Below are 15,156 nucleotides of genomic sequence, written 5' to 3'. Positions count from 1 at the left end.
TAGAAGCGCTAATCTAGTTCAAAAGATGTCATCAAAACGTAAACAAACAGACGTAGTAAGATCATTCGCGCGAAGCACGAAAATTTTTTGCACTTACATAGTTAAAATAGTCAAAAAGTATTTAAAATGGAATTGTCTAGTTTTGGTCAAAGAGGCGGGGTGAATCACATTGTTGGGCCGGATCAGGCTCGCGGGCCGTAGGTTGCCGACCCCTGGTATATATTCACAAATTTCAGTACACACGAAAACGCAACAATGTTATTCAAGCAGCTAGTATATAAGGCGTCTCAATGTATATATTGATGCGATATTCTATAACATCCCTAGCTATCATTATTGTCCTACATATATACATACATTTGAAATATATTTGTTTTAGGTCATTTGATAAGACATGAGACTTACTATTCACAATGCATTTATGTTACGACGAGCATGGTTCAGTAGATGCCATGTTTCTTCTTTAATGATAAAAGTAAACTATAACACAAAGTTTCATCAAAACTCCGGCTACTTATTGTCACCAAATTTTCATCAAGGCAGATGGCTACATTTTTCACAAATAAAACAAGATTCATTCAGTAATAATGGTTTATCAGACAAAAAGTTGTCTTCACTTCCTTCAACAAAAACTAGTCTTTTGAAACTCCTTGATCTTGCGAAAAGTGAATCAGCATACATAGCAGGTATGTTTATTCTTTGTTGAATTATTTGTTTAATCTATATATATTGTTTTATCAACTAGTATATGAATAATTATTTGCTTCAACAGGGAACATCACAAGCAAAGTAATCGTTTTGTAGGATTTTTATTAAAAAATTAAAAAAAGGATTTTGAGATCATTTTCCCGCCCGCCAATACAAGTGCATTTGCCCTGGCAAGTCTGGATTTGACATCCACTCACCCAAGTGGCCGGTGCTGTTAGCATTGAATATTTTTTGTCAAACGACTTACTGGCCAAATATTGAAAAAAAAGCAGTACACACTGTGCAACAATAAAAACAAAAATGCACACACTATAAGATTCTTTGATGATCTGGGTTGAACAACCTGAAATGAGAATTCTTTATATTGAATGTGGCAAGTTATTCAATAGTATGGTGAAGAATAGAGTCTTTAGTTGTAGTACAAACAAGTTACTATTCAATTAGAAGCATCAATTTGTATATAGAAATGTTTGACACAGTATAGGCAAAACAAAAAAAAATGTTAATATAAGGTGGTGTAGGTACCAGTCTAAATTTTGTGACTGTAACAAAAACATCAAGGGTTAAAAAAAATGCGGAAGTGCAACATGCGACTGCACATGTCAGCATTTCTTACACTGTTACACAGATTTAGTTCTCGAGCAAATATCCGGTTTAAAACCAGTTTAATCGCACAAAACATGAAATAAATAGCGTATTGTAATTATTTTTAGAAGAGACATAATGCATTAGGCACATAACAGATATTTGCATACTGCTCAAATTAACAGCATTTGTAGTTTAACATAATAAGTATGCTACGGTTATGAGTTTTGCCAAGATTATCACACAACGCAATATGTTATGGTTTGCATAGTGCATTTTGGCTGAGTAGATTTGCTTAACACAGACGAAAACATATTAAAAACAGTTTAAATAAAAATATTTGCTTTCATGTAGTAAAAGTAGAATAAAAAGAACGTTTTTTTGGGGTTGTGCATGGCATGATGCCCCCCATTGGATCTGCCTTGGCTTTGTCATACTTGTCTTTTTTAACAAACTTTATGTGCCTTACACTGCGTTTATTTCCACTGAACAGTTTTTCGCCCCAATTTATTGAAGGTCCTGCCAAAACTGCAAGGCAGGTGTTCTATAAATCGCTTTTGGGGGCTTTGCTTTAGACCAGTGGTTCTCAACCTTTTTTCTTTCGTGGCCCATTTACGTTGCAAAAAAAATCTGTGGCCCAATAGAATTTTTATGAAAGAAAAAGCTTTAAAATAGGTTTAGAACAAAACACAGCAGAACCTATTTCAAAACAGATTATTTATTCAACCGTGCATTAGTGAGATACTTGCGGCTGAACAATAAATTTACATTACTTTTTAATTCCTCCCCAAGTCATTATTCCTGTAAAATTAAATATAGTGACACAAATTAAACTAAATCTAGCTTTTTTAAATTGGTCTGTGGCCCACCTCAAATGTTTTTATGGCCCACCAGTGAGCCATGGCCCACTGGTTGAGAACCGCTGCTTTAGACACTGTTGTCACACTGAAGTTCCAATTGAGGCATCATTATGAAAAGGTTTAGGTAATTTCGCTGAAAACAATAAGGTTGGTAAATTAGAAAACCTTTTCTACATTACTTCATAAACGTGATGAATATTTTGTGCAAATTTCTTCTTTACAAAATTGTTTATTTTCATCAGTTACATGCAAGTTTGGAAAATGAGTAGCATCTTTATTTTTAAAGAGAATTAACTTTCTTTTTATGAAATTAATTTGCTGCAACATATCACATAACAAAAAGCCCTTGCCTTGCAACTTCAAATTCAATTCGTTAAATTTCAATGTGATATCTTTCAGGTAGCCCATTCTGTATTTAAAGATGGGTAATGAAGGAAATTTTTTATTTTTTACCAATGGCACACTATTTTTCTAAATTAACATGTCAATGATATCCTGTGTGTTTACTTGTCGTGCAACTCTCCTTGGCGTAAGTTGAAAATTATTGAAAGTCCTTTGTATATCAGGCTCATCTGGAAACATCTCAGCTACAGTTTTATTCATACAATCTTGATTCGTCATCGGTAAAAGGCTTCATATGCCTAACAATCTACCATAATACAATATTTGAAGATAGAGTTAGATATTGAAGCGAGACGCTTTCTGTGTTGCTTCGAGTTCGTGTTCAGCGAAAAAGGGTAGACGATTACACATTGCAATGCAGAGGAAAAGAACGAAAGGAAAAAGGTGCAGTATTACTGTGTGCGTCGGTAAACATAGAGCGCCGCTACATAACCCCCCTCCAGAAACGGACAAATAACTCAATAACACTGCGTAAAATAGGCGAATACAAAATCATGACAACGGATAGCGAAAATAACTGCGAGTGCGCGTGCGTAAGAACTGTTCGTCCGAGGGTGGCGGTAACGACTCCGGTGGCTGACGAACGGACATCGGTTGCTGGGCATCTGAAGGCGGTGGCGGATCAGGTAGAGGTGATGGTTTTTTTGGCCGCCCTCTGCGTGGAGGTTGAGCCACCAGCACTGGCTCTGAAAGATCCAGATGTGCTGGCTTTAACCGGTCGATGCTCACCAGTTTGTGCCGGCCACCCATGTCGAGGGTAAACCCTTTGGCACTTTTTTTGATAACCTTGTATGGACCATCGTATGGAGGGGTTAACGGAGGACGATGACCGTCTCTGCGAATAAGAACGTAGGCGCTGGAGTTCAACGATTCCGGGATGTTCACTCGAACAAAACCGTGGCGAGACATCGGTGTTGGAGTCAGTTGACGAACTGTGGATCTTACCAATGGTAAAACATCAGCAGGCAATGGCGTTGTTTGCCTGGTTCTTACCAAATCACCCGGAACGGCGATAGGCGAGCCATACACCAGCTCTGCTGAAGATGCTTGGAGATCTTCCTTTGGTGTAGTCCGGATACCAAGCAAAACCCATGGAAGCTCGTCTATCCATTCAGGACCTGTTAGTCGTGACATGAGAGCGCTTTTCATGTGGCGATGAAAGCGTTCCACCAATCCATTGGCTTGCAGATGAAATGAACACGTACGGTGTAGCCGGATGCCCAGTAGTTCGTTGAAAATAGTCCACAACTCCGACGTGAACTGCGAACCTCGATCTGACGAGATGTCGTAGGGAAATCCGAATCGAGCAACCCAGTGGAAGGCGAAAGCTCGTGCACACGTGATGGTTGTCGCATCCGGCATGGGAACGGCTTCCGGCCATCGAGTAAAACGATCGACCATCGTTAACAGATACTTGTTCCCTTGTGAAGGTAGTAAGGGACCGACGATGTCGATATTGACACGAGCAAACCGAGCTTTGCAAAGCGGGTAATTAACCAAAGGCGAGCGGACGTGTTGGTGAACCTTGGCCTTTTGACAGTCCACGCACTGTTTAGCCCATAAACCAACTTGACGATGCAGGCCGTGCCATACAAACTTTGATGCGATTAGTTTGCGCGTAGCCCGAACCGAAGGATGCAAAAGTCCGTGAACTATGTCGAAAACTTTTCGTTGCCATGACTTCGGTACAATAGGGCGCGGAGATTCGGTGGATACGTCGCACAGGATCGTTGTTCCGGACTGGTTAAGTTGGATGTCTTCCAGTTTGAGACCAGAAATTGCAGTGCGATAAGCTTGGACCTCCTGTTCGAGCTGTGCACGCGCGAGTGCGGTGTAGTCCATGTCGAGTAATAACGTACTGATGGAACCGCGGGAGAGCGCGTCGGCGACATGGTTTCGCTTGCCTTCGATTTGACGAACATCTGTTGTAAACTCGGAGATTGCGGTTAAATGGCGCTGCTGTCATGCAGACCAGGGAGCTGAAACCTTAGAGAAAGCAAATGTAAGCGGCTTGTGGTCTGTGTAAGCTGTAAATACTCTACCCTCAAAAAAGTACGAAAGTGGCGTATTGAGAGATGTAATGCCAGTAATTCCTTGTCAAATGCACTGTACCTTTGCTTAGGAGTTCGCAGTCGTTTGCTGAAAAATGCCAATTGCTGCCACGCACCATCGATGAACTGTTGAAGAACTGCGCCGATTGAATGCTGAGAAGCGTCGGTTGTCACTGCGGTGGGTGCCTCGGGTAAAGGGTGATGCAATAATGTTGCACTGGCAAGGGCGCTTTTAGCTTCCGTGAAAGCCAAACACAAACGGTCATTCCAGGTAAGTTTTGAGGGTTTTCTTGCGAGTGCGTCGTATATAGGCGATATAATATGTGCGGCTTCAGGAATAAAATGGAAATAAAAATTAATCATACCGGCAAATTCCTGGAGTCCTTTGATTGATGTGGGCCGCGGGAAATGTTGAATTGCTTCCACCTTGCTAGGGAGTGGCCTTGCGCCGTTCGTGTCTATCCAATGACCAAGAAAATCAAGTTGTTGTAAGCCAAATTGACACTTGCCTAAATTTATGACAAGGCCATAATTGGTAAGTTGTTTGAAAAGCTTCTTTAAATGATGTATATGTTCAGCAGGCGACTTGCTTGAAACTAAAATATCGTCCAAGTAAACAAATACAATGTCCAATGGCTGACAGACCGTGTCCATTAGACGTTGAAACGCTTGCGCCGCATTCTTTAATCCAAAAGGCATTCGGAGAAATTCGAAAAGCCCAAACGGCGTGATGACTGCAGTTTTAGGTATGTCTTCTGGTGCTACAGGAACTTGGTGGTATCCTCGAACAAGGTCAATTTTTGAGAATATTCGACAACCTGCTAATCTCGCCGAAAAATCCTGAATGTGAGGAATGGCATACCGATCAGGCCTTGTAGCTTCGTTTAGTCGACGAAAGTCTCCGCACGGTCTCCATCCACCTGAAGACTTTGGAACCATATGTAACGGCGATGCCCAAGGGCTAGACAAACGTCGAATTATGCCCATTTGAAGCATACTGTGAAACTCCTTTTTGGCGAGGGCGAGTTTCTCGGGAGGCAGTCGACGAGCGCGAGAGTGCACCGGTGGTCCATTTGTAGGAATGAAGTGTTGTACACCATGCTTAGGTAGTGCTTGCAAAAAGTGTGGCGTTGCAATCCCTGGAAACTCAGCCAAAATTCGTGTGTAGACTGACGTGCCCAAAGCGATTGCATTGAGGCGAGGCGCTAATTGCGGCGCCCTTCTGATTGGAGAGCTGCAGAACGTTTCAGCGTTGATTAGGTGTTGGCGCTTGAGATCGACGAGTAGTGCATGGGCCCTCAGAAAATCGGCGCCAAGTAATGGCCGAGCAACATCAGCCAAAACAAACTTCCAATTAAATCTGCCTGAAGGAAAAGCCATTGATATCGAACGAGAACCGTACGTTCGAATTTTGGTGCCATTAGCAGCGACAAGAGTTTTGTCGGAAGGATTCGCGCGACGCTCAGGTCCTGTGGTAGGCAAAACGCTAATCTCTGCGCCCGTATCCACTAAAAAATTACGACCTGCTAAGCAATCCCAAACAAAGAAAAGGCTGAGTAGTAGCTTGGCCGGCCATTGTAGCAGCTAAACATGGTCGGCTTGCCAGTTTCCCTGGGAGAATGAACAGGGGGGGGATGCATCGATGAGCTTTGTCTTTAAATCGTCGATGATAAAAGCAAATTGCACTTTGTTCGCGTAGTGGCTTCAGTCTTGATCGAGGCGTTTGACGTTGTAGTTTGCAAATTGAAAGTTGTGAGGTATTTTCTTGGGCTGCTAGAAATAAGGCATCAGCTTTCTGCGCTAAATCGCGGTTAGTTTCAAAATCTTTCCCTGCTAAGCCCGTACGCACCTCCGCAGGCATGTGCCTCAAAAACAATTCTCAAAAAAGAAAACACGGTGTGTGGTCACCGAGCAATGCCAGCATCTCGTCCATTAATGCCGATGGAATTCTTTCGCCTAAAGGAGCCATTTCAAGCAAGGGATTGGCTCTTTGCGAACACGTGAGACTGAAAGTCGTAAGCAGCCTGTGTTTGATTGATTGGTACTTGTTCACGTCCGGTGGCTGATCAAGAAGGTCTAACAAACGAGTTGCAGTGTGCTGGTCCAACGCCGAAACAACATAGTAATACTTGGTTTGATCGTCTTTAACGTCTTTAATTGCAAACTGTGCCTCAGCTTTTCGAAACCAAACTCGTGCTTGAGCAGTCCAAAACGTGGGTAGTTTTATTGCCACTGCGTTTTGCGAATCTTCACTTGCCATGCTTGTTTCAGAAAAGTTGTTTCTGAAATTCCGGGGTCACCATTGAAGCGAGACGCTTTCTGTGTTGCTTCGAGTTTGTGTTCAGCGAAAAAGGGTAGACGATTACACATTGCAATGCAGAGGAAAAGAACGAAAGGAAAAAGGCAATATGTCCGGTTCGGTGCAGTATTACTGTGTGCGTCGGTAAACATAGAGGGCCGCTACAATATTTTGTTTTTTCTACTTTGAACGAACTTCTGTAGTGCCATACCTTTTGGTAAAAAATTAAGGGTTTCCGTGTGCAACTGTGATTTAAATTTTTTACCTTTTTGTTGTGATACGGTCTAAAACACATTAAGGATTTTTCTTTCAACTATTTTTTTTCTTTCAAATGAAGTATTTGCTTTCCCATTCTTTATTCCAGTTTCTATTCTCTTTTCTCTTTTTTAAAACAAACATGATTTGTCTTGAGAAACAAACTAAAACTTTTATTATAAAGCAGTAGTAGTACTAGGTCTATAATAAAACACACCAATCCTATCCTGACACAATATGGAACATAATAGGTTGGGCACCCATGGTCTATATCCTAGTAGTACCGTTTGCAATATGCAGTGACTAACCTTACCCTTTCTCAATCTCAAAAGAGATTAGCCTTGAAAATTCATTAATTAAAAATAACCGCTTTAAACAAATAATAGTATTACTGTGATGCCACTGTGAGTCTTCCATGGCAAATATTTCACTTCGCACAGAGTTTAATAATACCCAAAACAAAAATAAAAACTGGATATAACATTTTTAACGATTTTAAATATTTGATAGTTTTGTTAACTGTATGTTACTTGTATTGAGCTAACTGGTTGGCATATATTGCACAAACTATTCCTTTTTCCCTCACCATTATACCTGTTGTTGAACGATATATATTCTTTGAGTATTTTGGTTAGATTAAAATTAATTGTTGATGACATATTTTGTGAAGAAAATCAACAGTCTGGATCCCTCCCTTTGCTGTAACTAGGAGTTTTAGGTGCATACTGAAATCAGCCAGTCTATTATGGATTTACAAGCAGAATAAGTTGCCTGTGTTAAATTTAAATGCCAGGCTTAGACTATAAGTATTTTGGCTGTACAAGTGAAAGCACAACATCAATGCCTGGTAAATCCTCTTTCAAGATAGAACTTTAGGGATAATTTTATTTTAATGGATAGATTGTTACTACTTGTCTTTTTACGACTTGAGGTCCACAGCTATATAAATGTTTTTATATAATACTAAAAACAATATTACTAAATTTATTCAGAAGTTAACCCTTTATGAACAATATTACTAAATTTATTCAGAAGTTAACCCTTTATGTTGGTCTAGGTGCGATTGGACTATTGGTTATTACCAGCTCGGTGACCTTGGCTGTGCCATATTGCATGGGCAAAATAATTGATATTATACAATCTGTCAGTAAAGATGGGTCTCCTCAAAGCACTTTGCAGCCCATTGTCACTGGATTGTGTGCTTTATTTGTTTTGGGTGCACTAGCCAATGCTGGAAGGATTTATTTGTTGCAGACTTCAGGTGTACTATAGATATATATATTTGAATTAAATAAAATACCTCAATAAAAAAATTTCCATCTATGCCTTTTATCTTCAGCACATGTTGAAAAACTCTCAAAAAATATTTAAATTAATTATACATTTTACAGGTGAGAGAATTACCAAACAATTAAGGCAATCAGTCTTTTCAAGTATTGTAGCCCAAGATGTTTCTTTTTTCGATAAATCTGAAACTGGTGAATTGATTAACCGCTTGGCATCAGATGTACCAATGGTCAGTGCTTCTGTTACACAAAATATTTCAGATGGCCTACGTTCACTTGCTCAAATAACCACAGGTGTTGGAATGATGGTAAATCTGTACTTTAGAGTTGTTTAACACTAACTTGTTTTCTCTTTGTGGGAGCGAAAAGGGTAGTATTTATGTTTTTTATTAAAATCTGAATGATTGTTGTAATTTTTGCTTGCTATACAAATTTATTAATTGAACAGTAAATAACCACAAATGCCTAATTTTGTATCAAAATTGCAGCCTGAAGTTTCAACTTCATTTTATCTTTATTTGGAAAATATCGTGCAGGCCGTAGTTTGCTGACCCTTGCTCTACAGTGGTTCCCAACCTTTTTTGTCACTACACCCTTTTCAATTTTCTAAAACCGAAGTGACCCCAACATTTTTATGTAGTACACATAAATCAGATTACAATCATATTCAATTTTATACAATGTTCACATTTCTGGGTAGATTGTTTCTAAATTTGGCAAGAATCCACATTTCTTATACAACTTACTTTAGTTTAAGTATTAGGGTTTTTCATGTCATTACAGCTTCTTTCAATGAAAAATATGCTTATGTTGTAAAAATATAAAATGTACAGTCAATTCAAAATCAAGTTCTTGATCTTGTCATACCAAATTAACATTAAATTATTAAAATTGGTAAACTCACCTGATTACTGGTTCTCGCGATTTAACCCTTAGACTTTAGGCCGCTGTGTTTATTAACCCATAAGTTGCCGGCACGTTGGATTTGGTTGTTAGCTGACTGCGGTAGTTCATATGGTCAGAGTTGAAATTATACCTTCGGTAAGGCTTACCTAAATCAGTCGGCCTAACCAGGAGAATTGTGCCAGCAAGGCCAGGTTAGAACAACAACTAGCCTGAGGTAAGTTTTATGATGTGTTATTTTTTGGCAATATAACTCCAGAAGGGCTTGATCACAGTATATTCACATTGTGAAAGTTTTGCCGAAGGTCGTGAGTCCGTACCACTATCTAGTTGCATTTCTAGCCTGGAATTACTTTGACGAAACCCCTGATTAGGTTTACTGATTTTGGTTATTTTCCAAAAGCATCTGGTGTACAAAGAGTTTGAATACTATAAGATACAAAAGTTTCATCAAGCCACATGTGGCCCCTTGGCCTGGATTTGGTCAGCCCTGATTTCAGCAAGCTTGGTTTGATCCGCCCTTGGAAGAAACACATATATTTTTTTATTAATTGACCATTTGACCAGTATGTGACTTATTATTATGCTTTGCAAATTTGAAGTATTTTTTGCATTTTTAGTATTTAATGTCTCCTGATCTCGCTCATGTGATTTTGATGGTTGTCCCACCTGTTACAGTTTTAGCTGGATTTTATGGTAAATACATTCAGAAAGTTACACAAAAAACGCAAAATTCTCTTGCAAAATCTACACAGGTTTGTCAATATTATATATTTTAAACTTAGATAACAATATGTGTCCATTTTTTCATAACGAAGCAACATAAATCATTTAAAAAAAGTTAAATAATGTCAGTTTGCAGATGAAAGATTAAGTAATATTCGTACTGTCCAGTCTTTTGGAAAGGAAAATTTGGAGGCTAATGTTTATTCTGCACATGTTAACAGTGTCCTAAATTTGGGCATAAAAGAAGCCATTGCGAGAGCCTTTTTCTTCGGATTGGTATGTACAGAATTTTGTTTATAGCTATATAGTTACTAAAATTATTTATGTAGCTTAGCCCTAAATTTAATGTTATGTCTAAACTGTTATTAAAATGAATGCCTATAGAAAGCAGTGGTGTTTTCAGATGATCTGCTGACAATGTGATATTGACTTGGGCGGGCAACATACAGCCCACGGGCCGGGTCCGTCCCGCGATGGGATTTTGAGCGGCCTGCAGGCAGTTTCTGGTCCTATATAATAATGTGGCCCGCGGAACAGTCTGCCGCAATCCCCCACTAGATGATTACTACGTCAAATAATAGTGATTGTTAGTTATTCTTTAGTTCTTTGTTCTGGGTTAAAACTAGAGGCCATAAGATCGAAATAAAAACAACATAACTCGTAATACTGTCTAATTCGGAAAAAGTTGTAAACCTGTCATAGTAAGACCTAAATGACCAGAATCACGGCTATAAAACAGTTTGCCTAAGCATCACTAACCCTGATAACTACAACCCTAACCCATTTTCTAACCCCACACAGGCCCAGAAATCAGGTGCCAAAACAGAAGCGCCATAATGGCGCCCTTCAAACCAAGGTGCCCAAACGTCAACACCAAAACGGCCGATGCCATACCTAGGGCTCCCGATCGTCCCATACCCTCTTCCTACAGTTTCAGGCGTTATTGTGGCCTTCAAGGACTTATTCCGAAGAATTTATGACTTATTCCGTCAGATTTATGTCTTTTATTCAGATGATTAATTCTTATTCTGTCGTGGGTATTGCTGCATATTTGTCTTTGTTATGTCGTTGCTGTTATACTATGGTATTATTGATTTTTCTGCTTTAAGTATTGTGCTTTGTTCCCAAATTAGATTTACAATCGATATTTTCCCAAAAAACGTAAAGTTGCGAATTTAACAAGGATTGGATGCCCCAGAACTTTTTCACCTAAGTCGGCAAGAAAGCAGTATGCTTGCTGTGCAACGAAAGCATTACCGTGTTTAAAGAGCACAGTATTAGCTGTTATTATTCAACAAATCATGTAGGCTATGGCAGTACAATTAATGTATCGATTAGGAATCCGGCCCGCCAAGTACTTTATTTTTCCATATCAGGCCCGCCGACTGGAGAATCAAACTCTTAAAAAGTAAAGACTGAAAGAAAAAGCGGACCGCATTTGGACAGTTTGTGCATCGATTTTATCTCCTGTGCAAAATTTATACACATAATAAAAATAGAGTAACTTTTTACAGCGGTATACCTCTACGAAACTATTCATATTCATTACAAAGAAATACATCCCGGAGCCAAGAATTTTGTCGGTTAGATATTCCACCGATTTTGTTGTACTGTATTTATACTTTTATCATTGTCAAAAGTACAAGATCGGGTTTGTTTATGTAGAACAATTCAATTCAATTCAAAGTATTTTATTTTGCCATAAGCATTTTTTCAAAAAATATTTATCAAACTAGGCGAAAAACAAAAAAACAGTGCTTCGGCAAGGTGACACCGAATAAGCCGGGAGGGTTTACGAGTCTGATGCCGCCTTGTTATGAATTAAGAATAAGTACCGGTGAATTACAAAAATAATAAAGGATAATTTAGATTTGTTTTACGTAAGGTTGAGAACAAAAGAAGAATCAATGCAACAAACGAAAGAAACAAAACACAAAAATGATAACAAACAGTAACAAAGAAAACATAGAAAACATATTAACTTGCAGTCGTTACGGTTCGTTGATTTAGACCAAAATGGGTTTGTTTACTTACAAAAGATTTACTGCACGTGTTTTAAGTTCAAAGAATGGTAATTTTGGTAACGCAAGTAGTACATTTCCAAAAGCATGGCTTTGTACTTTTTTTTAAATATTTGCGAACCCAGTTCCTTTAACATGGTCAGTGTTTCATTCCATATTTTTGGGCCTCTATAATGAAGGGATTGTTGGCAAGTTTCAAAAAGAAAATCCTTATCAAATGGTATTACTGTTGAAATAAATAATTGCACAGTATTATTAGCAAACCTCCAACACCTTCTCCGTCATGTTTGTTCGCGGTGGAGAAAGAATAAATTTTAAACCAGAAATGCAGTTCTGGTTTGTTCAGTACTGCAGTGTGTCTTCGTTTTTTTTGTCTTGGTTCGTTGATATAGGAGGGGAGAATGAGGCTTGCCTTTATTTTTTGTTTCTCTTCACTGCTGCTCTACTTCTTTCTCTTGGGCCTAAATAACCAAGTCTAAATCGTTGTCAGCATTTGATGTTACAGATAATCCTTTTTCTAGTCCAGTCAAATCTATGGTGAGCTTTTGCTGCAAAGAACTTAGACCATCCCATATTCTTTGAATATGCTGAGTTGCAATACTTAGGTCGCTTCTGAAAGGAAAATTTTTTACCTTGGGTCTAGGTACAGAGAACCCTAAAAATACAATTTTTCAGTAAGTCAACATTCCCTTTTTTCCATTAAGGACAGCAACAATCGCGAGGAGAAGTTGGTAATTTTGAAATTTGTAACTTGCAATTTATCCAAATTCCAAAAATGTCACTAAATATAGCTGCTCACACTGTAACAATTTCCTTGCAAATTTTGCAGGCTCCAACACTGAAGCAAGAACAGAAAACGTATCCCATTCAGATTTTGATATATAAAGGTCCGGATTTGTTGTCGCCATTTCTATATAGGTGTTTTAAGTTTATTTTTTTTAAATACACAAACTGAAGGTGTTCTTAGCTTTTTGCACACCGAGATGTTGATATTATACTGCATAAAAAGGATTCCTTTAAAGCATCACTTGCAGCTAATTGCTAAGTAAAACCTCCACATTTATCTATTTATTGGGATTATTTTCTTCTTTGTCGGTGCTGTTTTCCCCGCGGCCAACTGCTGCAACCAGGCTGATTATTGGTATATGTCTGGCTGGGGGCATCCTGCCCAGAAAACAAATGTAAGGTTTTCCATCCATTTTTACTCTAATCGATCTTGTAAGAATTTCGTCTTTAGAACTCTGGTAGGCTTCACCCCTACGTTTCTTTGGGGGTTTGTTAAAGCTTGGACTGCTGATTGTTATTGTTATTTCCTTTCTTTGTTTTTTATGAATTCTTTGTACTCAATCTCCATCTGATTTAAAAAAACATTCCCTTTTTTACTAAGCTTTATTATAATACTTAGCACAAAGCTGCTTTCGTAATTAGCTAACTTTTGTTATTGTGGTTCATTTGTTTGTTGCACAATTTTCCTTCAAATCAGTTTTGATTATCCCTTCTATGATGTCATAGTACAATTTAAAACTTACTCTGCAAACCAAAGATAGTGGTGCGCAAAGCAAATGCAAATATAGAAATATATATTGGAGTGAACAACTTTGGATTGGGTTCGGGTTCCGTTAAGGTTTGAGTTGTTTCCAGATATATACGGTTCAGTACCAATTTGACTCTTAGATCATACAAAAACAGAAAAATTGGCCCAAAATCGGCTCATAAAGATCTCCCTGCCTAGTACTGCACTCCCCCCCCCCCACTAAACAAGTGTTTCGCACTACAGTACTTTTTTTCAGAACGGCACAACAAAATCAATGCTCGCTAACTGTAGTGTGGTGTGTGCCTTTCTATTCGTGCTTAAAAATTATATTGGATTGAATATGTGTGAAAACATTAATTGTTTTTTTGTGCAATGGATCTTTTAAAACAAAAAATAAATAAATTTCTATTTTTTTTGTACCAATTTCTTTGTTTTTCTGTCTGATTTCGGCAACATAGTTGCCAAGTCCCTTGCAACAGACAAACATTTTAGGTGAGGTACCACTTGCAAACTTAATCTTGTTCCTCCGTCGAGTATAAATTGCAAAATACCCTTGTTTTATCCCTGATTACCTGTCGTTGCGGTTATAAAGAGATGCGTAAAGCCTACACAGTTAACATGTAACGGCCTGCGGAGACCTTTTTTTAGTTTGGTTTAGACTTACCTGCAAATCATTAGTGCCATAGGTACTGTTTCCCTTACAAAACAACCCCTTGTTTAACTTCTTTAAAGCCAAGTTTGCATGATCTTCCTTCCTGAAGCCCTTTAGAAGCTAATTTTAACCTCATAGTCTCATTATCCAACTGGTACCTTTTCCCACTTACTATGCAATTTTTATTCACCTTTAAAATATAGATTTTACTTTCTGTTCCTTCACACTTCACTCACAGTCTCACAGACCCCTGAAGGATTTGTGCTTGGATGACTAAAAGCACCCCACTCCTGTTCTCTGGCTGTTATCCTAGGTATCCTGAGGCATCCCACATCTTAAAGATTTTTGGATGGGTTAAAGCAGTTATTTTGCAAACTTCTCTCCATTTAGTTGTGATCCATGAAGCTGCAACATTGATATTACTGTCCTGTAGTAATGTGAGTGCAGCTTTAAGAAAGGGGCTTCTTGATGATAGTCCTGAGATAATGTTGGTACGTTGATGCTCAGCAAGCTGGATGCCTAACAGAGTTTAGCTTGGGCAGTGTTGGGTGTAGGCAGCCAGTGACAATGTGCATTGTCACATTGAATCACTTGTTAATGAGATGGGTGTGGGAGTAGTCTGACAGGTTGTACTGAGAGTCCTCCCCGACACCCTCCATCAGCATGCATAATGGCCAAGTAATACCGTATGCATTCTTCTTAAATATTTTATACAACGACCGACATTGATCATCTGCCAGAAAAGTCTGGAGAGCATTTACAGTAGGAATATTAGCCATAGTTTGCTATCCTAAGCAGTTATTTCTACCATGAAAAGAAAATTGATAAAAAAAAATTGTAGGTTTACAACTAGAGGTATCTTAAACTACTATAA

The 15,156-nt window shown here is 38.6% G+C and overlaps 1 protein-coding gene across 4 annotated transcripts in view; it reads left to right on the top strand.

Moving 5' to 3' along the window:
- Positions 1 to 119: 119 nt before the first annotated feature.
- The window catches only part of LOC146168071 (ATP-binding cassette sub-family B member 10, mitochondrial-like), a 24,426-nt gene continuing 9,389 nt past the window's right edge, over positions 120 to 15,156 (top strand). For 2 of the 4 annotated variants that reach the window (XM_083381753.1, XM_083381737.1), the window contains exons 1-5: positions 120 to 686; positions 8,218 to 8,421; positions 8,552 to 8,754; positions 9,970 to 10,104; positions 10,205 to 10,351. In XM_083381753.1, the coding sequence (XP_083237879.1) occupies positions 395 to 686; positions 8,218 to 8,421; positions 8,552 to 8,754; positions 9,970 to 10,104; positions 10,205 to 10,351 (981 nt within the window). In that variant the 5' untranslated portion in view covers positions 120 to 394. Of the gene's footprint in view, positions 687 to 8,217; positions 8,422 to 8,551; positions 8,755 to 9,969; positions 10,105 to 10,204; positions 10,352 to 15,156 lie in introns of those variants that run through there. The other 2 variants (XM_083381744.1, XM_083381761.1) reach the window with 2 other exon arrangements.

This window comes from Ascidiella aspersa, chromosome 1 (assembly GCF_963924565.1).
Source record: "Ascidiella aspersa chromosome 1, kaAscAspe10.2, whole genome shotgun sequence".
NCBI lineage: Eukaryota > Metazoa > Chordata > Ascidiacea > Phlebobranchia > Ascidiidae > Ascidiella > Ascidiella aspersa.
Note: the sequence above shows the minus strand (reverse complement) of the source record. Positions and strands in the feature narration are given on the sequence as shown.